Genomic DNA, 20,099 nt, shown 5'->3' on the forward strand with positions numbered 1-20,099 from the left:
TACATCTGACGCAGAGAAACGCATCTGGTACATCTGGCACTTGAAGGTGCATCTGGTACATCTATTATTGGGAGGATTCAAGTCAAGGTGGAGATTTGTTGATATGCCTTGAATCTGGATGTTACATCTAGGCGATGAATGTTACATCACGTACATCATACCGACTCGGTTGCATCAAGAGCGTTGCATCAAGTTATTATGGATGTTACATCTGATCGTGGGCTTAGGCCCATGAGTCCATTTAGTCTAGGGTTTTAGATGCGAGATGTTACTATATATATCTTGTATTCGAAGTAACCCTAAACTTGCACTTTGTAAGCTCAATATCGCCTCCAATAATAAGATCTCTCTTTGTCCGTGGATGTAACCCTAGGGGTGAACCACGTTAAATATCTGTGTCGTAGTTACATCGCTTTTATTCATCTGTTTCCGCATCTGTTCCTTCTCACGTCGTTACAACAGAAAGTAACACTAGAATAAGTGCTTATGAAAACAGGCCTAACTAACTAAACAAATTAAACTCGTTCGCAAAAATGAAGAGAATGAAAAGAATAAACGCTAATGAAACATAGAGCTTTATAGTCTTGAACTATTTGTATAAAAAGAATTTGGCTGATCGATGTGTGCAACTAAAGTTGAATAATAGGGGATATTTTTTTGTCTGTCACTCTAATATTGAATTGAAAATTGAATACAAAGAAATAATATGTTAGAACAAGAGAATACATGATCAATACAACATGTCTAATGGAACATAGTCTTCATCTTGGATTTAGCTTGAACTAAAGATGGAAACAAATTTAAAATTCAACCAAGCCAATCGACACAAAACCAAAAGAAACAAGATCATCATTCTACTATGATTCTAGCACCTCTTTTTTTTTCTTAGCAAATAGACTTGATAATAGATTCTATTATCATGAGATAGTGTGTGTACATTGTAAAAGTGGGATATTAATTAAAAGCAAACAAAAGAGAGAGCAAAGGGAGAAAAAGAATGGCTCCCTCGTCTTCATCTTCTCCTTCCAAATCCCCTGTTCTATCTCTTCACCAAGCCCTCCACTTCACTCCTGTAAGTCAGAACTCAATACCCTCATGTTTGTTTCCTTGTAAAAAGCAAGAAATTAGTCAACACAGACAAAGAAACACATACCTCAAACTAGTTTTGTTCTGTCTTTTGCTCTGACCAAAAAAAAAAAACAACCTTTGAACAAAAAAATATCTCATATCGTATGATTCTGTCTTTACAAATTCTTAAAATCAAGAGATTCTGTTTCTTGTTTTGGTATGATTTTCACTGAATAAATGAAAGAAAAATCATAACTTTATATGCTCTCGCAGATTCCTGAATGCGAAGAAGAGGACCTCCACGAAGAACGATTCAAAAACAGAGCAACACCAAGCAGCAACGGTGGTTCTTCCGCCACTCCAAGCCGCCACCACAAACACACTCTAACGCCTCTCCACCACAACGGAAAACCCAAAAACAAAAAACGACACGAAGACGGAGGAGGCTCCGTCGTCTCATGCAACAACTGCCGGCCCCACCATTCTCACCGCGACAAATTCTCCGTCGTGCCACTCGAAAGCCACAACAACAACACTTCCTTCATCTATAGCCCCAACCTCATAATCAAATCCATCTTCCAATCCCTCACACGCAAAAGCCCCAAACTCTCTTCCTCCTCATCCTCCTCCGCCGCCGATGCTTCAAGAGAAGAGCAGTGGCGGTTAGCCGCGGCGGAGCTTTCTCATAAACTAATACAAGCCACCAAAAAGAAAGAAGACGCCGTCACAGAAGCTTCAAAGTTGAAATCTTCCATGTCAGAGCTCGAGAAGAAGCTCAACAAGCTCGAGGTTTACTGCCACAACCTCAAGTCAGGCCTCGACGAGTGTAGCAGCAACAAGAAACAGAGTGCTCTGTTTCAAAAAGATGGATTCAACGACAGTATCATCCCGCAGTTCCTCGTCTCAGTGTCGGAATCTCGTACTTCGATCAGGGCATTGAGCAGAGCTTTGGCCTCGCAGCTACGAACCGTCGGCGGGAAAGTCTACGAGCGGCTGTCTCTCCTCCTCCAACCTTTCGATGTAAAGATCAACTCTTTTTCGAAATCCCCAAAAAGTCTGATCCTTTACCTTGAAGCGATTCTGAGCAGAGCCTTCTTCGAGGACTTCGAAGCTCCCGGGTTTCAGAGAACCGGGTCGACCCGGATTTTAAACCCGATCGATCGCTGCGAGTCCAACTACGCCTCGTTCAACGTCTTGACGGAGCTCACGTGGGAGGAGGTCTTGAGCAGAGGCACGAAGCATTTCTCCGAGGAGTTTAGCCAGTTCTGTGACCGGAAAATGAGCGACGTCGTTTCGATGCTTTGCTGGAACCGGGCCTGGCCTGAACCGCTTTTACAAGTGAAGACGGTTTATTACAGATTCAATTGGTTTATTGAAAACTAATTGAACCGGATTTTTTTTTTTTGGGTTGCAGGCGTTCTTTGGTGCGTCGAAGAGTGTTTGGTTGGTTCATCTATTAGCTAACTCGGTGAACCCGGGATTGCAAATCTTTCGCGTGGAGAAAGACGACCGGTTTGATCTGATTTATATGGAGGAAGCTGGTGGGGATCGGTTTAAGGATCTGGTTCGAGTTATGGTTCAACCTGGATTTTATGTGTATGGTAGTGTGGTTAAGTGCAAGGTGGTTTGCAAGCATTACAGCTGCGTCGAGGAGGAAGTAGTAGAAGACAGTATGGTCAAGGAATGTAATAAAACCGTCAAGAGTTCGATTAGCATGTGTAGCCCGTTAGGTGGTTAATTACATTGATCAAGGAGTTATAAATTGGTTTTGTGAGGATGTAATTAAAAATCTGGAATTATTTTGAATTAGAATATTTTAACTGTTAATGATGCTACATTGAATTGCATAATAATAATCAGCTTGTGAATATCTTTTTGTTTGGTTTGGTGCAAAGTGATTGAGAAAAAGTCTAATAAAGTATAACTTCAGCGTTTTCTTGGAGCTGGTTACATGTAGTTCATCGTGACAACTTATATCTTGCAGAAACAACAAGTGTGAGAGAGGAGCCTGAGGTGATTACACAAATAAGTTCCAAGTTGCATAGAGGTTCACAAACATTTAAAAGTTGGGTTAACACTTAGCAGTCTCGTCAAAGTAAGCAACAACGACTGTGGGGTATATTGGTCAATTACCAGAAACGCAATCAAACATTTAACTTTTGTAGACCCATCAACATCAAAAGTTTGATTTAATGATTCAAACCGTCAGTTAAAGTAAAACATGGTCTAAAGTTTAGTAATTTCAATTAGGTGTCGTTCTCTATGTCTAACGTGTACTCACCAAGGACTAACCAATGTTATTGGCTTTTAGCATGATACCTATTTCTCTTTATTTGTTTTTGCTCATGGACTAACTCACTGTGAATATAGATCGGGTCTCAAGTAAAATCCTTGTCTCTGTTCTCTGATATCTATCTCTAATTTGTAAATCAAGTAATAGAAATAAAAAAAAACATCAAATTATGAGATCATGTCTTAAGATGTAAAGCAACTGACTTCTAGATCTTTGGCCATTGTCTTTGTTATTGTGTAAATTGCTCTAAATCTTTTCTTTTTTGTTATCTCAATATCTTCTTTTCTAATCAATTCAACAATCAGTCACTTGAATAAAATAAAAAAAAGCCAAACACAGAGCAAGAATGTATAACAAAACAACAGAAAGTAGTTTAGACTTAAGTAGTACACTATTTAGCTTTGGAGTGGTCAATAGAGTCTCTGGTGAGCTGTTCTTCAGCTTTCCTCTTCTTCTTTGTTGCTGACACCAAACTCTTAACATAAGAGATGTAACTGTCCACATCAAACTTCCGTTTGCAACCCGCGTAGTTCATGTACCGTATCTTCCCAAACACCGACCTCTCTTTCCATCCCTAACACCCCATCAAACACACATAAAATCATATTCAATCACACGCACATAATAAGACCGAGTAGGAGAAAGCAAAAGAACCTGATCGTGAACGCCGCATATGGACCACATACACCCAACATATCCACTCGGGTCACGACCATCTAACTCATACTACATCAACATACCAAAAACTAAGAAACAAAAGGACAATCCATGGAAGATACAATTAGGAAAGGGTGATAAGTCAACCTTGTTATTTAGAAAGATGGATATTGAGAGAGCCTCTTCAGGTCCTTTGGTCCATTCTAGAATCTTCTTTGCCCAATACATTCTGCAAGTACACGTTGATGAATGTCATTTTTTCTATCATTGTCCAAAACGGAGATAAATGAATTCACTTGCCTCATGAAACCGTGCATTTTCCCCTGATAAACCATCTCTAACTGTGAAGCATTCCATAGCTGCAAATCCAACAATAACAAAAGCTTAAAATGAAATGAAGAAACAAAGCTACATACTAGAATTCGAGTGATGATAATGACTTACAGGATCTGCTGTTTGTCCCTTCTCTAACTGCTCCAACCTACAGTTTCAATACCCTTTAAAGCGTAAATAGACGATAGATTTTCTTTCCAGTGGAGTTAGGGAGTAAACGGCCGAAACAACATTACGAGTAAGTGTGTTCTCTCTTATCTGAAGCATGATCCATCAATGACTTGCGTGCCCACTCCCAAGCTCCCTCCAAAGAATCATAGTGAGGTTGATAGTAGCAAAAGTTGTCAGAGAGTTCTCTTCGTACAATCAACTCTTCCAAGAACGTATCAACTGCCTTTAAGGAATCAAAAACAAAGCAAATACCAGACTAAGAGCATGAACAAGGGGTAAAGAGAAAACTACATTCAAAAAGGCTTACGAACCTGAGGGTAAGTACTCCGGACTTTACGTGCCTCTAAGGCACACCGTTGAGCTGAGATCTGTCCAAAATGTAGATAAGGAGAGAGACCAGAGAGTGCTTTGGGCTTCACAGGATTATTCCTGTCAGTCGAATAGTTCCTCAACCTTTTCGTCAGAAACCCATCTTGGCTCCCCATCAATACTTCCATGGCCGCGTCCTCTCCAGGCACACACCATTCAACTTCAGGAACTTCCACACCCTCCCTATTCACACATCATAAAAATGTAAATCCCAAAGAAGAAGGAACTTGACAATTAAGCAGCAGCAACCTAACCTTACAACTTTATCGATGAGGCTATCCCAATCAACCACTTTCCCCACCACCCCAACCCACTTCTTCTTCGGCGGTTCAATCTCAGGAAACTCAACGAGGTACTCAGGTAACAGTTTGTTGATCTTCCCCCGTATTGTCCTTGCGCTGTACTCCAACTTCCCCGAAGCAGCCCACATTGGAACCACATTGTGTGCATCAACTTCGTGTATCGCTAATGAAACACTCCTTCTCTTCACAACCTCCTCTTTACAGCTTCTTATCTCCCGTAAAGGCGAGAAGTCAGTCACCAAATGTGAAGCTCCACACGCTTTCATAAATTCAGGAATCGTCTCCTTCGCATCTCCCTGGATTATATTACATCAAAAAAAATTCATCTTTCCCCTTAATAACAACAATCAAACCTAACTTGAGACAAGACCATGTAGAAACCCTAATTTGTCTCCTTTGATTCGACAAAGTAAGAATCTTTTGAAATGGGTTTTGTGTCAAATCTCGATCTATGAACTCACCTGTAACAGAAAAAACGGAATCTGAAGAGATTCGATTTGACGGTGGAGCTGGCGGAGACCTTTCAACATAAACCCTAATTGCCTCGCCTTTGCGCCGAGGAACTGATCGAACAGATTGAACACGACGGCCACCGGCGCGTTGGTCCTGTTCGCCAGATCGACGGCGTGGATCAGAGCCCAGTTGTCTCTCAGCCGTTGATCTCTGAACATCCAGTAAACTACGGGACCCGGCGTTTGATCCGGAAGTAGCCAAGAGGGCTTCTTGAGTATCCGGATCCGACCCGGTTGAACCGCCGTTGTCGTCGACGCCATACGACGATTGAGGGATTTTTCTTTTTCGGGTTTCGGTAACGTGCGCCGTCTATGGGAAGGTGTCGCAAGCGGAGGAGGATAACTTGCGCAGGGGATGCCTCTTCGAAAAATGGAGGGAAGGCATTTACACTGCTTGAGTTTTTGTGGTTTGAATTGATCTACGTGGATGCTCTAGTATCTGAACACGTGTCTAGTTTAATTGCTCGAATAACTTGATCTACCCTACGAGCCACGAGTCACGAGTTTCACCATAATTTTTTGAGCCCAATAATGTGGGGGTATGGACTGGCCAAACGGGCCTTTAGTTTGCTCGAACTTACATTTTTAATGCAGCAACTTTGGATTATAATAAAGAAAGTGCTGTTGACCCAAAAAAAAAAGTGTTGATGCACTTTTTTTTTAGTCGTCAACTCTATGGTCCGTTTCGAGAAAGAACGCAGGTAGCGCTATAGAGTTGACTCGCTTATTCTAATCCGAGTTTGGAATACTTTCCGACTAATGTCAGAAGGTGAACTAATCATCTGTTACGATCAACCATATAAACTTTGGATTATTAGTTTAGTGGAGTCGAACCCCGTAACAAAATCGTTTGATTCTATGACATAACATTTTTTGTGACGTATATATACATGTTCTTTACATTCTTCGATATCTAAGTTCATCGTTTTGGTATGCATACCATATGGTCTGAAATGTCCCGACATATAGTTTGCTTTTATTTTTGTAAGTGTTTATTTTGAATTGCTAATGAGATAAACGTGCAAGTCATTTAACGACTCAAAACTTATATATGTGGCTGATCAAATAATTAATGATTACAGAAAACAATGCATTGACCTATATATTGGTGGTTCATCATTTTTTTTCAAATAAAAGTAACCTAGAGCAAATTATTTCTTCACATGCTCAATCGTGCTTATCTAGGGTTACCCATATAAATCTCTCAAATGCATGATTGGAGATTACCTTCTCTTTTATCATTATGTTTTTTATACATAACATTTTTCATTTCGTATGATCGTATCATGGGGAATAATAACCACTCTTTTCAAATAATATATTTTAATAACCACTTTTTCCCGTATAATATAGCGTAATACCACAAAAAATAACCACTCTGTCCGACAAATATATACGCTAAAAATAAATAATACATTTGGGTTTGGGTAGGTTAATGATTTTTCAGACCTAATGACAGCCATGTAGCAGTGCACAGAATCACAGTCATGTATACCTGGTTTTTAATCTATTACTCGTTATGTTTCTAAATAGATGATGTTTAGGGATTTTTTGATGTTTCAAAATAGATGATGTTTTTATATATTAATGCATTTTTTTACTTTATCAAAAACTGTGTAACCAATAATATTTTGTAGTTTGTTTTGTGATTAGTTGAATAATTTCTAATTTATATTTTAATGATATTTTTAAAATAAAAAAAAATAAATTTCTTAATAGTTGTGCACAATCTTAAAACTTCGTGTATTTTGAAACAGATGGAGTAATTTTATATGGGGCAAAATCCGAAGCTAGTGAATTAAAGTGATAGATTATATGTTTGACTTTGACTTTTTTGTATAATACTTCCTCATATACTATGACAAAATGTAATCAACCATGGTTAGCTAATAACGTGTCCTAGAACAGCCGATTCAAAAGTGTAATCATAACAAAATCGTAATGATAAAAATACAGATCTCATGGTTGTATTGACAATTAACGATTAATTAGTACCAAAAGTGAAACGTATACCAGTAATTTAAATATATAATAACAATAATAATATGCTGTTACAAAAAAACAATAATAATATGCATGCATGTTACAATCTCACACAAAAACAAAAAGATATCAACGATCTTACATGAAAATGAGGGTAGGTACTTTGATGTTTGATATAAATTAGCATATTGGCTAACTGAAGGAATAATCTAACTACATCTTTGATGTAGGTTCTTCTTTTGAAATGATAAAAGAACAAAGGTCGCACACTATTTCTTTCTTTCGACTTGAATTCGTATTAGTGGTTACTGGTTGGTTAGAGATAGTTCTCGAACCAGGTTAAAATCTATCGCGAGATAGTGCAAAATAAAAGTAATCATTGGGATAGTGGTTTAGCATAGGTGTTTGTCAACTGTCATACGATCATTATTTTTATTGTAGTGTAAATGACAATATACTGATTTTTCTCTAAAGATTGTTTGCTTTAATTAATAATTGAAAATCAAAATGATGTTTTAGCGTTGGATATGTGGTTGTTATAATTCGTACATTATGTCGTCTAACAAAAAATGAATTTTTATTTGATCGATGAATTATTGTAAAGAAGCAAATTCGGAAATTTTCGGATATAGATTTTCACATCTAAATATTTGCCTCTCGTTCGTTGAAGAATATCTATCGTAGTCAGAGTATGTAAATGTTATACTGTAAGTCTGTAATTATATATAAAAAAAACTACAGATGATGTCAGTAAGTACTCGACACACATGGTAGTCAGTAAGTAGTCACTCACGGGGAACCATTGCGTCATAAACTAGGAGATCTACCGCCAAGATTACGGTCAAATAAGATACAGTTTGACCGCACTGCCAGACACACGAGGAAATAATTTAGAATGTTGTCAGTGCAATGCCGTAGTTCATTTGTTTTACCGGGTGGAAACATTATCTGCTGCATCTCCGACAACGTGTACTCTTGAACGTTACGGTAACACTTGTCCCAATTAGACCGGAGTATCAAAGGCAGTGGCTGGATCATCGAAAAATCAAGCTGCCACCGCACTCGAACTCAGTGATCTGAGCCACTGATATTGCGACGTATAGGCTCATTAATAGCGCAATCAACTGCCCACATGTTTTTTTTTTGAAAGATAAGATAGTTCTTTTTTCCTTTTATATACGTATAACTTTTTCTGAATTTTGGTCTGGTGAGCATATTTTGAATAGAAATTTAACCATTACAATAAGGTAATAATATCGTTGAGGATAAACTATAACCAAGCAACATACTCAATATACATAAGTAAAAGTCCATATGCTATATAAATTGCTCACCATCATTTTTTTTATAAACGGAAATGGTTTTTGATTCCATTGTTTATGTTATTTTACGCAAAGCTTACGTTTTACCATCCGCTAAAAACATGTACATAATACCATATTCTTAGACGAATGTGCTATATAAAAAATGGCACTCTATAGATTTTTCCTTGAAATGATTTTAATAGTATGCACTTAGAATTTAAATTTAAGAGTGTAGTTTACGAAAAGCTCAAAAATGTGTGTAAAACGATTGTGTTGTCAATAATTTAAATATTTTAGTTGAAGGTGAAAGACTTTAGTTTCCCTGAGACAACATTTAAGTTTGTATATTGGTATTTTTTTTTTAGATAAAAATATAGTCCTCGTGCAAATCATTTATCGTATTTCTCTGTGTTCTTTACTCCTTTTTCAAAAAAAAAAACATTTTAACGCAATAGAAAAAGAAACGCAAATAAATGTACACATTCATATAATCCGTGAGAGAGATTTGCTGAGGAGTCAGCATTGCCGACAGGAAAATCTACCTCACCACCAAAATGGTGAAAATACCAAACCAATAATTACTACAACTTTTGTTTAGGTTGTAATTACATGAGTACATAATTACAATAACTCTTTTTCTTTCACGACATAATTACAATCACTTTCACCATGTCTAGTATACACACACTGACACACACACACACATGTATGTATATATATATATACATCTTTATCTGTTTATAGACAAAAAAAATTATAGACAAAAAAAATTATATTCTTATTTTTAAAAGAAATTATGTTGTACAATACGAAAACTGAGCTGCGAGCTAGTGCATATATCTTCCGATTCTCTTCCAAATGTACATGCAGAAGAGTGACAGCCAATATTTTTGTATTATAAGTTCAGTTTTTGTTAATTGTCTAGATTTAAGCCTTGATCTTCTTCTTCTCGATTGTTCAAGGAGGTAGTTGTGGTGAATCTAATGCCTGCTAGAAAGTTCAAAGTTATACAATGAGGAAAAACAATAAAGTGTACTTAAAAAAGTAGTATACTTTGCTATTTGTGGGGCATTAGTATAATTATTGATTTCTACTTTTTGGGTTTTCCCCTTGTTAGGCCTAGTTAAAATTACCACCCCAATAAATTGATTCCTTGTTAAATAATTTAAGTTAAAACCTGCTTTCCCTTTAATCAATTTGCCTATAGTTTCAACTTTAAATTGATTAGTTGATAAGCATTAGTATGAATTCTTTTATTAAATATTACAGTACTTTAGAATATAGTAAGATTACAGCATGTATACATGTGTGTTGAGTGTATAAAAAAAGAGGTACTTGACTTATCTATTTGTCTATAGGTTAAATGGTAAAATAGAGCATCCAATAATTGTATTTCTTTTTGGCTATTTCCAACTAATTGTTTGTTTTCTCCATTGATTTCTCTGTTTTTACTTAATTTGTGTAATTTCACTTTAGCTGTCCGGTCAGTCCATTTATGAAATCTTGCCACTAGATTTCAAATAATGGTACTGTATATTGATAAAGTTATGATTTACACGAATATAAATCATGGGTTACAGATTTTCTTCTTTAGAAAATACCCCACAAAGTACAAACCATTGGCTCATAGAAATAAAAAGGTAAGATATCAACCTTTTTAACTATTCACAAGCTGTAGAAGTCATGGGTAACTTAAATCACACAATTGCTAAACAAGACCTCTAATAAGTAGCATAATCCATAAACAGCAAATAGGGTTCAAGAATCTCAACAAACGTTTATTATTTTAAGGATGTAGGGTTAAAGAACCGCTCTCCAACATTTCACATTTCACATTTCACCACTGCTTTTTTGAAATTGTGTACAAAAAATACAACAATGATTTCGACGCAGTACCCTCCCACTGAACTTCCTTTCATAGTGGGGATCCACATTTTTGTCTTCTGAAAGTTAGAAAATACATTGAAAGTTACAGATATACAGATGCATAATCATGATCATAATCACGGTTGAAATGAAATCAAGAACCCGCTAATCAGGCTTTTTTTTCTTCAGCTATCTAGACTGCAAAGTATGCATGTTTAGTCTATGTCATTGCCATCAACAAACGTTACCATGAAGAAAGAACATTAAACTTTCAAAAGTTAAGTAATCTTTCTCGAAAAGTAGAGACATATGTTTTTAAGTCATGATTAAGAATATGAATATCGATGAGAAAGCGGGAAGGATCATTACATTTTGTACCAACAGAAGAAGAAGCCAAAGCTGTCATTAATTAGAGCTTCTAACCGATACATCGATGGTTATGACTTGTGACAACTGAATGTTACAATGTTTCTAGTTTCATCAAACATAAAAGAGTACTAGAGAACCAATCTATGCCTTGACTGATGGAACTTTGAATGATCACAAGACAAGAAATTCAACATTTTGAATTATGAAAACTATGGTATATATATATATAGGCTAATGAAATACAAATACTCAATACATATGGATGATACGTCTCACCTTCTTAAGGAACTAACCACAACTTGAATATTAATGATATTATGGGGTAATAGTAATGAAAGAAAAGAATCCAAACAATCCTACAAGATGCAAAACTCTAATGGGAAAACTAAGCTTAAACAAAACTGATCAAAAAACAAGATTTTCAAATTGGAAAAATGTCACACCTAGGATGTGTCCACAAGAACATCATTAAGCAAATTTTCATCACCATTAGCCATAGCAAGCAGCTCAGCATCCCTATCCTCTTCATTAGAGAAATCTCTTCTTTCGAATTTCGAATTAGCCGATATAAAAATCATCTTCTGAGCTCTATCCATAGCTGCATGAGACCTCCCATGCGAGCTTACCCATTTCAAAAGAGATGAGTTGCATTTGAACCCACAAGTAGTTGCATGGAGGAAAATGAGCCTCACCGCAACTTTCCCTAGTGACCTGAACTCACTAAGATACGTCTCCCAAACAAGTCTACTGCTCTGAGGATTAGCTATCCTCATCTTACCAGTGACCGGGTCACGCTCTTTCATCTGAACCGCCCTTGCATACATTGGATCAAGCCCTTCGGTTCTCCATTTCATAAGCTCCATCAACGCAATGTGTGCCTCCTCTCTAGACACAAGCCTTGTTATCAACTTATCCACATCTTTCTCTTGCTCAGGGGACAAACATTTGAACGGAGGAAGATAATTGCCGCTACTATCTCTTATCAAGTAAAGAGGGTCGAGTATAAAGGCCGCAGCCCAAGCCGGGTGATAACTCTTCTTGAATCTTCTCTCCACAAGCTTCTCCACATGCCCTTCCCCTACGTTGAACTTAGAGTCCCAATCTTTAACCTTAGCTCTTAGCTCGTCCCATAAAGGGAGGCACTGTCCAACGAGCAGCTTCTCTTCCTCTATCCTCCTAGCCATCTCTTTAACAAGCTTGATCAAAGCGTGAACCGCCTCCACCTCGTTCCAAAACCCCTGGTCTCCGACCATCTCTCTAACCTCCCTAGCCGTGTGATCCTCCATCAAAACAGATTTACAAGCATCATCATGCATCACCGAATGAATGGCTCTAGCGGAACTCAACACATCCTCGAGGAGATTAAACAAGGGCTCAAAGACACAATCCTTGCAATGCAAAGGCACCCGTAGCATTATCGATTCGCCGTGCTCTTGCATCTGATACTTACGGTGCGCGTGACGTATCTCCGCCGTGTTGTTGGTGAACTTAGCGAGTCTCATACAGTTTCGCGAGACGGATTTGAATAAAGGCAGCTCTTTAATAAAGTCTTTGATCAAGCTCTTGAGCTCTTGATGCTGACAAGACAAGTTCACCATCCACTGATGCTGGCTCTCGAGACTCTTGAGCGCTTTGTTATTAAACTTGTCGGAGACTATACCAACACACCTCTGAGGTGAATTCCCGCAAATGCCCTTGACCGTCTCCAACAAAACCTCCTCCGCGTAGTTAGCCGGCACGGCTCCGTTGACTAAAACCGCTCTTCTGTAAACACTCGTCCCGTTGGGTAAATTCACGACCAAACTCACCAGACTCTCTCTCCACCCGTCGGATGCGATTTGGAGGAACATCGCGTCTCGGATTCTAGATTCGGACACTGATCTCGCTTCCTCGTACTTTAACTCCAGCCTTGTCGTGGCGAAGTCTCTCTTGGAGACGATCGGTAAACCGACTTGGGTCAAAAAAGCTCGAAACTTTGGATGCTCCAGACCCGAGAGAGAGACCGAACCGCAAGACTCGAAGACCCAGTCGGAGAGAGAGTCCAGCGCCGACTCTATCTGCGATCTCGTGAGAGACAGCGCGTGAGACGGCTTGGGACTCTTGAGCTTCTTCACACTGTCTTCGAGCATAGCCAACGGACCAAGATCGTCTTTCCCGCCGGAGAGCATCAACCGCGGCGGCGGCGGCGGCGGAGGGGAGTACTGCAACTCTACTCCGCCGCTGAATCTCGACGGATCAACGACTGTTATCGGCGTCACGTGGTAAGAAGGAGGAGGATTGAGCCGGGAAGGAACAGCGCCGGAGGAGTGTCGTTTCCGGTGATGAGAAGGAGAAGAGGATGAGGAGGGGCTGACGGCGGAAACGGGAGTAGCGACGGAGGAGGTAAAGTTTGGGCACGTGCCGCGTTTGAGATGCTCGGAGGCGGTGCGGGAAGGGTTGGAGGCGGAGAAAACGGCGTCGCATAGGGAGCAGCGGAGTTTCACGGCTTTGGGGAGGCCAGTGTCGGTGTTGCGCACGAGCGTCGGCTCGAGGTGAGTCCAGTACCACGCGCCTTTGCCTTTCACTGCTTTGTTCCTCACCGTCGTTAAACCTTCGTATCTCTTGTTCAAAGCCTTCACCGTTAGCTCCTCCGTCGTTATCGCCGGAGGAGGTGGCGGCGTTTGTTGTTGTTGTGGCTGAGCCGCCGTGGGTGTGTTCGTCGTCGACATTGTGCTTCGAGGAGGAAGATGTTTTTAGTTACTTGTTGCCTCGTGAAAAACGTCGTGTGACATCTCTTCACCGGAGACTACTACGCCACGTCATCACACTGCTCTCTAGTTTCTCTCTATTGTATCCTCTTCACTGATCGCTAATGTGATTTTGGGAGAAAGAGACAGCGGAGAAGAAGAGGAGATATTGCGAAGGTAGTAACGAAGCGCGTGGGAGGAATGAGTTGTAAACGGACGTTTTTGAGAGGAACAAGGTGAAAGCAGAGTTCCCACGTCGTACGAGAAGAACACACATACGTTACATTGGTTTAAGACACTCTCTCACTTCCCCATGATTGGGGCGTTTTCTTCACGCGCGTCAATGTGGTTTTCGGACATTGTTTTTCTTCCACCTTTTTTAATTTTCTTTCTTGTCTGCTACTTTTATTTCATTTTTTTTTCTTATTGGAACTATTTGGGACCTTAATTTAATGCATTTTAGATTCTCGTAATCTATACATGTTTTTCTTGTTCTGCAGTATTCAACCACTAAAAGGTAAAAATCTAATTTGGTAAAAGTAAAATCTAATTTGGATTGTGACAAGAGTCAATTTATTCCTAACTTAAAAGATACTCCCTCCGTTTTATATTGTAAGTAGTTTTAGGAAAATTTTTTTGTTTCAAAATGTAAGTAGTTTTCGTATTTTTAGATAACTTTTACATTTATTGAATACAGTGTGACCAATCAAATTAAATAAACTTATTTTTTATTGGTTAAATTATATCTAACCTATTTATTATAAAATACTTTTTAAAAACATAATAATTTTTTTAATCTTCGCGCTTTTAGCCAAAACTACTTATATTATGAAACGGAAAGAGTAGTATATTATGTTTTTATTCAATTGTTTATAAAAGTGCACGTGTAAAATTTGATATACATGGTTTGTTGACAAGAGAAAGAACTGTATAACGCTCTTAGAAAGATTAATGAAAAATTACTTCAAATATCACATTTATAGTATTATTTTTCAAGTTTCCGGTAACTATTTTTACCTTCACTTTTAATGTCTAGGGTTAACTAATTTAGACTTAGGGTTTAGAGACGATGAGTGGTGTAGAATTTTTGGAATATGAAATTTAGGATTCTAATAAATATATAAATAAATATTTTTAAATATATAAAGTTTTTAAAAAAAAATAGTTCACATAATTTTTGATTTTTAAAAAGAAATTCTAATTTGAAAAAGTATAATTCGAAAAAATGAATTTTTTTATTTATTATTACTTTTTTATTTATTTAAATAATTATTTATTATATATATAGAACAATGATATAACAATTTTTTGATACTTAATTAATAAAATAGTTTTAAAAATATTTATTTAGTAATGATAAAAATGAATAATAGTACCATGAAAAATATAAAAAATTTCCAAGATTAATTTGGTTTAAAAAATCCTCAGTTTGTATTTACTTGAAATTTTCAAGACACTCGAGTATTTCAAGACAAATTAAAACTGGTGACTGGGATTTCCATTTGTGTCTTCTTGTCTACGTGGGATGTGTTCAGTATTTGGTTAAAAAGGGTAAACTGGGCATTTAATTTTGTTTGCAGGTAGATGGTGAAAGACACGAGAGTGTGTGTGTGTGTGTGTGTGTGTGTTGACCACATTGCGTTGACTCATCAGAAGGACATCTCTTCGTAAATATTTTATTTCTACCTGTAAAGGTAAAAAACGAATGAAAGCTGTGGTTTTATAATTTGACTGAATCCCTTTTTAGACAATTTTTGGTTCTTACTTCTTACCATTCTAACATTTATTTTGTTAAGAGTCTAGAATATTTGGTTGCTTTGGGTTTTCTGTTTCATTTATTGTGTATGAATGTTCATTGTCATGAGGGTCATGGCCGTCGCCAGCAGTTTGAACTTCAAAGTCATGAGTTACAACACCCTTTGTACTCTTCACAACATTCACGTTGAACAAGCTGGATTAAAAGACCGTTGACAGCTTATATACTTTCATTTTACACATTTTCATCCTTTAGATAAAGCATAACTTAATATTTTTAGAAAAACATTGTAAACACAGAATCAAAATGAAATATATAACTAGAAACAATAATTAAAGTACCAAGTGGATGTAAATAGGAGTCAAGTTTTAATTGGTCTAAAATGTGTATATATAATGTCAATATATAGAACCACATGTCACAACTGTCTCCCACTTTCTGATGTATGCATGGTTATACATATGAATGATCCATTTCTGAGTTCAAATGTACATACGATACTAGGCGAAATTATATTTTGCTAGCAGATATTTAGATCAGTCCAATCTTAAAAGTTTTATAGTACTATCTATAAGAACGTTCTTGTCTGTTACATAGCAGCCACCCAAAATTCAATTCATTATACATTTTCTGATAAACTTGTATATCATGCTGCGAAACACTTGATCAAAATACATCCAAGCCTAATTAAAAGATGTTGATTTTGTGAATGATTTGAAAAGAAAATGTTTAGCAGCAATAGTAGTACTATAGATATACATATACACTTTTGTTACATAGAATGAGATTCTTAATTCGCTAAAAAGAAACATGAATTTTCGTCTTCCACTAAGTGATGAATACTTGTAATGAAGTCCTGATCATTTGATATAAATTATATTGACATTAATTATTACAGTGAGTATGTGGCAACGTAGTTTGCTTGATTCACAAGCTGGTACGAGAGTTATCTTTTCTCAACCACTCCACCATATATATATCGTGTTTGCAACTCAAATAAATATTATATACCATAGAGTAAAAGAAAGCATATAATTGAGATAAAAATCAACGGCAACTTTTAAACAGATAATGCCCTTTTTCGAAAAAAAAAAAAATTTAAACAGATAGCGATAGTAATTATTTAATTAGTGAACATGGATAGAGTTATACTAGCCTAGCCTTTAAAAAAGAAGCATCATTATATTCCTAGTCTATTAATTTGAAATCTGTACGAAAGTGAGGTTATGGTATTTGGTAAACTGGTAATCACCGTATGCATTGGTTGTCTGAGAGTAAAGAAAAATGAGAAAATACATGGAATATATGAAACTCGTTTTTGTTAGTATAGAATACAGCTGGCTTTTATCAAATCACATCATTAAAGGTTTTTGGGCTCCATATTTCTAATATTTGTAAAAAAAAAGTAACATAATTAAATGGCTCTGGCGGCCTATTGTTTTTCCTACCAAGCCCAAGCAAACTATTTAAGATGTATTTAGGCCTAGCTTCACTGGCCCACGGGCTTATGGAATCATACCGGAATATTTAACCGGCAACGATATTTTGGTCAAAGATAAGAAATCGGTTATACCAGATCCTAACCGAAACATTAGAAAGAAGAGAACCAGAAGTCTATTATTCCGATCAGAATCTCGAAACCGAAGCCGAACTGAACTATCTAATCTCGCCGACCGCGAGGTTGTTCCTCATCGATCTTTTTAGTGGAAGGAAAGAGAAGAACATCGAGTCAGCGACAATAGATCCGAGGAGATTGTCGGAGCTAGAAAGAGGAAAATGGGAGATATTTGGACATGGCTTATTTCCTTCTTCTTCCTCATCGCTCTTGTCGGAATCATCGTCTATCAGGTTCCAACTCGATCCTGTTCTCAAATTTTATGCAAAATGAAACCCAAAGTTCTCTACTTTCCTATCGAATTCGTTAAGTTTCTCCATACGGTCATAGTTCTGTTTACCCCTATCTAGATTAAGGAACGAACAAGGAAAGATGGAGACTTTGTGTGTTCTGGGTGTTATAGGAAAGTTTGTGTGTTATAGGAAAGTTTCCATTTTTGGAAATGTTATAACCAAAGCAGCTAGTTTAGGTTTCGTTGTGGGACTGTGTTCATGTCTTGTGTGATGAGCTCCACTATAGCGCAATGGAGTCTATCGTTTAGTGTTTCTAAGTTTAGACTATGATTACAAGATTAAGAGGAGTCACTGTCCCATTGATAAGCTAGCAAATCGAATAACTTCCTAATGGATCATAAGTGAGAAGAAACTAAAATTGTCTATTTCATTTGGGGCAGCTTGTATGCTTAGCGGATCTGGAGTTTGATTACATCAACCCTTACGACTCTGCATCGAGGATAAACTCCGTGGTTTTACCTGAATTCGTTATCCAAGGAGTTCTATGTGTATTCTATCTCTTAACAGGACACTGGTTCATGTCACTCTTATGTCTTCCTTATCTCTATTACAACTTCCAACTGTAAGTCTGTTTTTCTTTTACATCTTAATCAACATGGTTAATGTCTTTGATTATATCTAATTAGGTGTCTCTATTGACTTCAGTTACTCGAAGCGACAACACTTGGTAGATGTCACGGAGATCTTCAATTTGCTTAACTGGGAAAAGAAGAAACGGCTGTTCAAGCTGGCTTACATAATCCTTAACCTCTTTCTCACTATCTTCTGGTAAATAAAGATGAACTCAGCTTCTAAGTTATTGATCAAGACAGCTAACATGTGGCTTCTGTCTGCAATTTTTTTTCTTAGGATGATTTACTCGGCGCTGGATGATTACGAGGACTGACTGATTGATGAAAAGGCGATCCAGCTTCTTTGGTTTTTCATCGGCGCTTAAAAGATACAGTGCCGTGGTGGTGGACATGAGAAAAAATGAAAGAACAAAGTGTTTGCTTGTGGTACAAGTTTGATGTTGTTTGTAAGATTAGTAGCAGAAAGATTTGTGTATTTTTGTTTCTTTCTTAGTAACATTTTTTGAGATTCTTATAACTAACAGAAACAGTACAACTTAACAAGTTCAATGTTAGGAAAAAGTTGGGTAATTCATGGGAATAAAAAAAAAAGGAAACTTTCTGAAGTTACAACATTCGGTTTAAGTTACGTGATCAAGGGTTAACATTATAAAACCTAGTCCAAGCCCTATTTGCGTGCGTCTATCGCCCAAGTCGAGTAATCTCGTCATCAAGGTGATTCCTGTCTCTCTCTCTCTCTCTCTCTCTCCTAGCAAACAAGTCCATCTTGTCTAATAAGCTTGCTTGATCGATCTTTCCTTGATGGGTGGTTTCGAAGCTCTCGCACTTTAAGCACTTGACCTAGATATGTAGTAAAGTCTTAGATTTGGGAATCGAAATCTATTGTGATGCTTAGGTAGCAGAAACACTAGTTTTAGCAGTGTTGTTGAGTCTCTTCTGATGACAGTTGAACCCAAATTGTTTTTACAGGGTTTATCTTCTTTTCAGAGAGGTTTACAGACATAAGAACTCAATGGTTAATGCAATCAAAGGAGTGTTCATCTCCTGGTTCGTTTCTCAATGATAATCTTGTAAAAAAGTTTATTAGTACAATTTGAAGTTGTCATGATTAGCAACTCAGTTTGTCTTTGTTTTCGCAGTGATATTCCCATGGGGCAGTTGATAGTGAACATGAACAACTCGATGCCTTCGTCTCAGAGATTCATAATTCATGTACTTGATAGTACTCACTTGTTTGTGCTGCCACATGTTGAGCAGATGATTCGCAGCGCCATTGCTGAGTTCAGAAATCAAAACTCTTACGAGAAGCCTACTTAAGACCACATCACCTTCATGCTTCTTCTTTTCAGATTCGAATAAACACTTCATAATTAATAAGATGGAGAGAGTTTGGCAAGATTAGACTTACTCATATGCTTATAGTGAATATTGACAAGTCATTTACTCTCTGCACCGGGATTAGAATCAGTCTGTTTTCTCTGGTTATGTTTGATTAGGTGGATACTCAAAATGATGATATTGGTCTTGTGAGAAACTCATTGTCACAAGCAAAAGGTTTGAGACTGTTTCTCTGTGTTGGTTTTTGAATCAATCAATTTTCTCAAACCAAGGTGGGTTGCATCAGTTTTTCCGGCTACTTGAATGTGTTTCTCTTGTTTTTATTTAATATATTTACTAATCATTTTAATGCAGTAATTGTAATTTAATAAAGAACATTTTATATAGGCTTAAATTCATTTTAAAAACAGTTATATCCGGTTCTTATTATATTTTTATTAACTGTAATCACTTTTAGCATCTCATTTTATATATTAAAATAAATGTTCAAATAATTTTAAGTATTTTTCAATTTAAATATTATATACATAAATAAAATTCATGAAGTAATTAGAAAGTTACAGTTATGAAGC

At 37.1% G+C, this 20,099-nt stretch overlaps 5 protein-coding genes across 5 annotated transcripts; 3 read left to right on the forward strand and 2 right to left on the reverse strand.

Annotated features, from left to right (window-relative positions):
- The first annotated feature begins 791 nt into the window (after positions 1 to 791).
- Positions 792 to 2,938, forward strand: LOC111208861 (IRK-interacting protein-like). Its single transcript, XM_022708438.2, has 3 exons — positions 792 to 1,072; positions 1,342 to 2,406; positions 2,483 to 2,938. Exons 1-3 carry the CDS (start codon positions 998 to 1,000, stop codon positions 2,804 to 2,806), a joined length of 1,464 nt encoding a protein of 487 aa, XP_022564159.1. The 5' UTR covers positions 792 to 997; the 3' UTR covers positions 2,807 to 2,938.
- Positions 2,939 to 3,602: 664 nt separating this feature from the next.
- LOC111197805 (deoxyribodipyrimidine photo-lyase) lies at positions 3,603 to 6,077 on the reverse strand. The gene is made up of 9 exons (XM_022708998.2): positions 5,655 to 6,077; positions 5,146 to 5,489; positions 4,834 to 5,074; positions 4,588 to 4,745; positions 4,463 to 4,499; positions 4,319 to 4,377; positions 4,166 to 4,247; positions 4,016 to 4,087; positions 3,603 to 3,935 (listed from the first exon to the last, which is right to left on the reverse strand). Exons 1-9 carry the CDS (start codon positions 5,964 to 5,966, stop codon positions 3,753 to 3,755), a joined length of 1,488 nt encoding a protein of 495 aa, XP_022564719.1. The 5' UTR covers positions 5,967 to 6,077; the 3' UTR covers positions 3,603 to 3,752.
- A 5,350-nt stretch (positions 6,078 to 11,427) lies between these two features.
- LOC106382391 lies at positions 11,428 to 14,328 on the reverse strand. Its single transcript, XM_013822414.3, has one exon. It carries the CDS (start codon positions 13,933 to 13,935, stop codon positions 11,671 to 11,673), a length of 2,265 nt encoding a protein of 754 aa, XP_013677868.2. The 5' UTR covers positions 13,936 to 14,328; the 3' UTR covers positions 11,428 to 11,670.
- Positions 14,329 to 17,302: 2,974 nt separating this feature from the next.
- LOC111210447 (protein cornichon homolog 4) lies at positions 17,303 to 18,759 on the forward strand. The gene is made up of 4 exons (XM_022710843.2): positions 17,303 to 17,557; positions 17,998 to 18,179; positions 18,263 to 18,385; positions 18,467 to 18,759. The coding sequence occupies exons 1-4, from the start codon at positions 17,486 to 17,488 to the stop codon at positions 18,501 to 18,503; spliced, it is 414 nt and encodes a 137-aa protein (XP_022566564.2). The 5' UTR covers positions 17,303 to 17,485; the 3' UTR covers positions 18,504 to 18,759.
- A 233-nt stretch (positions 18,760 to 18,992) lies between these two features.
- Positions 18,993 to 19,825, forward strand: LOC111208717 (general transcription and DNA repair factor IIH subunit TFB5-like). The gene is made up of 2 exons (XM_022708061.2): positions 18,993 to 19,236; positions 19,329 to 19,825. Exons 1-2 carry the CDS (start codon positions 19,202 to 19,204, stop codon positions 19,504 to 19,506), a joined length of 213 nt encoding a protein of 70 aa, XP_022563782.1. The 5' UTR covers positions 18,993 to 19,201; the 3' UTR covers positions 19,507 to 19,825.
- Positions 19,826 to 20,099: the final 274 nt, after the last annotated feature.

The sequence above is a fragment of the Brassica napus genome, chromosome C8 (genome assembly GCF_020379485.1).
Source record: "Brassica napus cultivar Da-Ae chromosome C8, Da-Ae, whole genome shotgun sequence".
Taxonomy (NCBI): domain Eukaryota; kingdom Viridiplantae; phylum Streptophyta; class Magnoliopsida; order Brassicales; family Brassicaceae; genus Brassica; species Brassica napus.

Excerpts from the sequence above, each read along its gene's own strand:
- LOC111208861 (XM_022708438.2), top strand. The coding sequence starts at position 998 with ATGGCTCCCTCGTCTTCATCTTCTCCTTCCAAATCCCCTGTTCTATCT. Across the intron at positions 1,073-1,341 it reads AAGCCCTCCACTTCACTCCT|ATTCCTGAATGCGAAGAAGA; the intron begins GTAAGTCAGAAC and ends ATGCTCTCGCAG. Across the intron at positions 2,407-2,482 it reads GGCCTGAACCGCTTTTACAA|GCGTTCTTTGGTGCGTCGAA; the intron begins GTGAAGACGGTT and ends TTTGGGTTGCAG.
- LOC111210447 (XM_022710843.2), top strand. The coding sequence starts at position 17,486 with ATGGGAGATATTTGGACATGGCTTATTTCCTTCTTCTTCCTCATCGCT. Across the intron at positions 17,558-17,997 it reads TCGGAATCATCGTCTATCAG|CTTGTATGCTTAGCGGATCT; the intron begins GTTCCAACTCGA and ends CATTTGGGGCAG. Across the intron at positions 18,386-18,466 it reads CTCTTTCTCACTATCTTCTG|GATGATTTACTCGGCGCTGG; the intron begins GTAAATAAAGAT and ends TTTTTTTCTTAG.
- LOC111197805 (XM_022708998.2), bottom strand. The coding sequence starts at position 5,966 with ATGGCGTCGACGACAACGGCGGTTCAACCGGGTCGGATCCGGATACTC. Across the intron at positions 4,746-4,833 it reads TCCGGAGTACTTACCCTCAG|GCAGTTGATACGTTCTTGGA; the intron begins GTTCGTAAGCCT and ends GATTCCTTAAAG. Across the intron at positions 4,378-4,462 it reads AGGGACAAACAGCAGATCCT|CTATGGAATGCTTCACAGTT; the intron begins GTAAGTCATTAT and ends TTGGATTTGCAG.
- LOC111208717 (XM_022708061.2), top strand. The coding sequence starts at position 19,202 with ATGGTTAATGCAATCAAAGGAGTGTTCATCTCCTG. Across the intron at positions 19,237-19,328 it reads AAAGGAGTGTTCATCTCCTG|TGATATTCCCATGGGGCAGT; the intron begins GTTCGTTTCTCA and ends TTGTTTTCGCAG.
- LOC106382391 (XM_013822414.3), bottom strand. The coding sequence starts at position 13,935 with ATGTCGACGACGAACACACCCACGGCGGCTCAGCCACAACAACAACAA.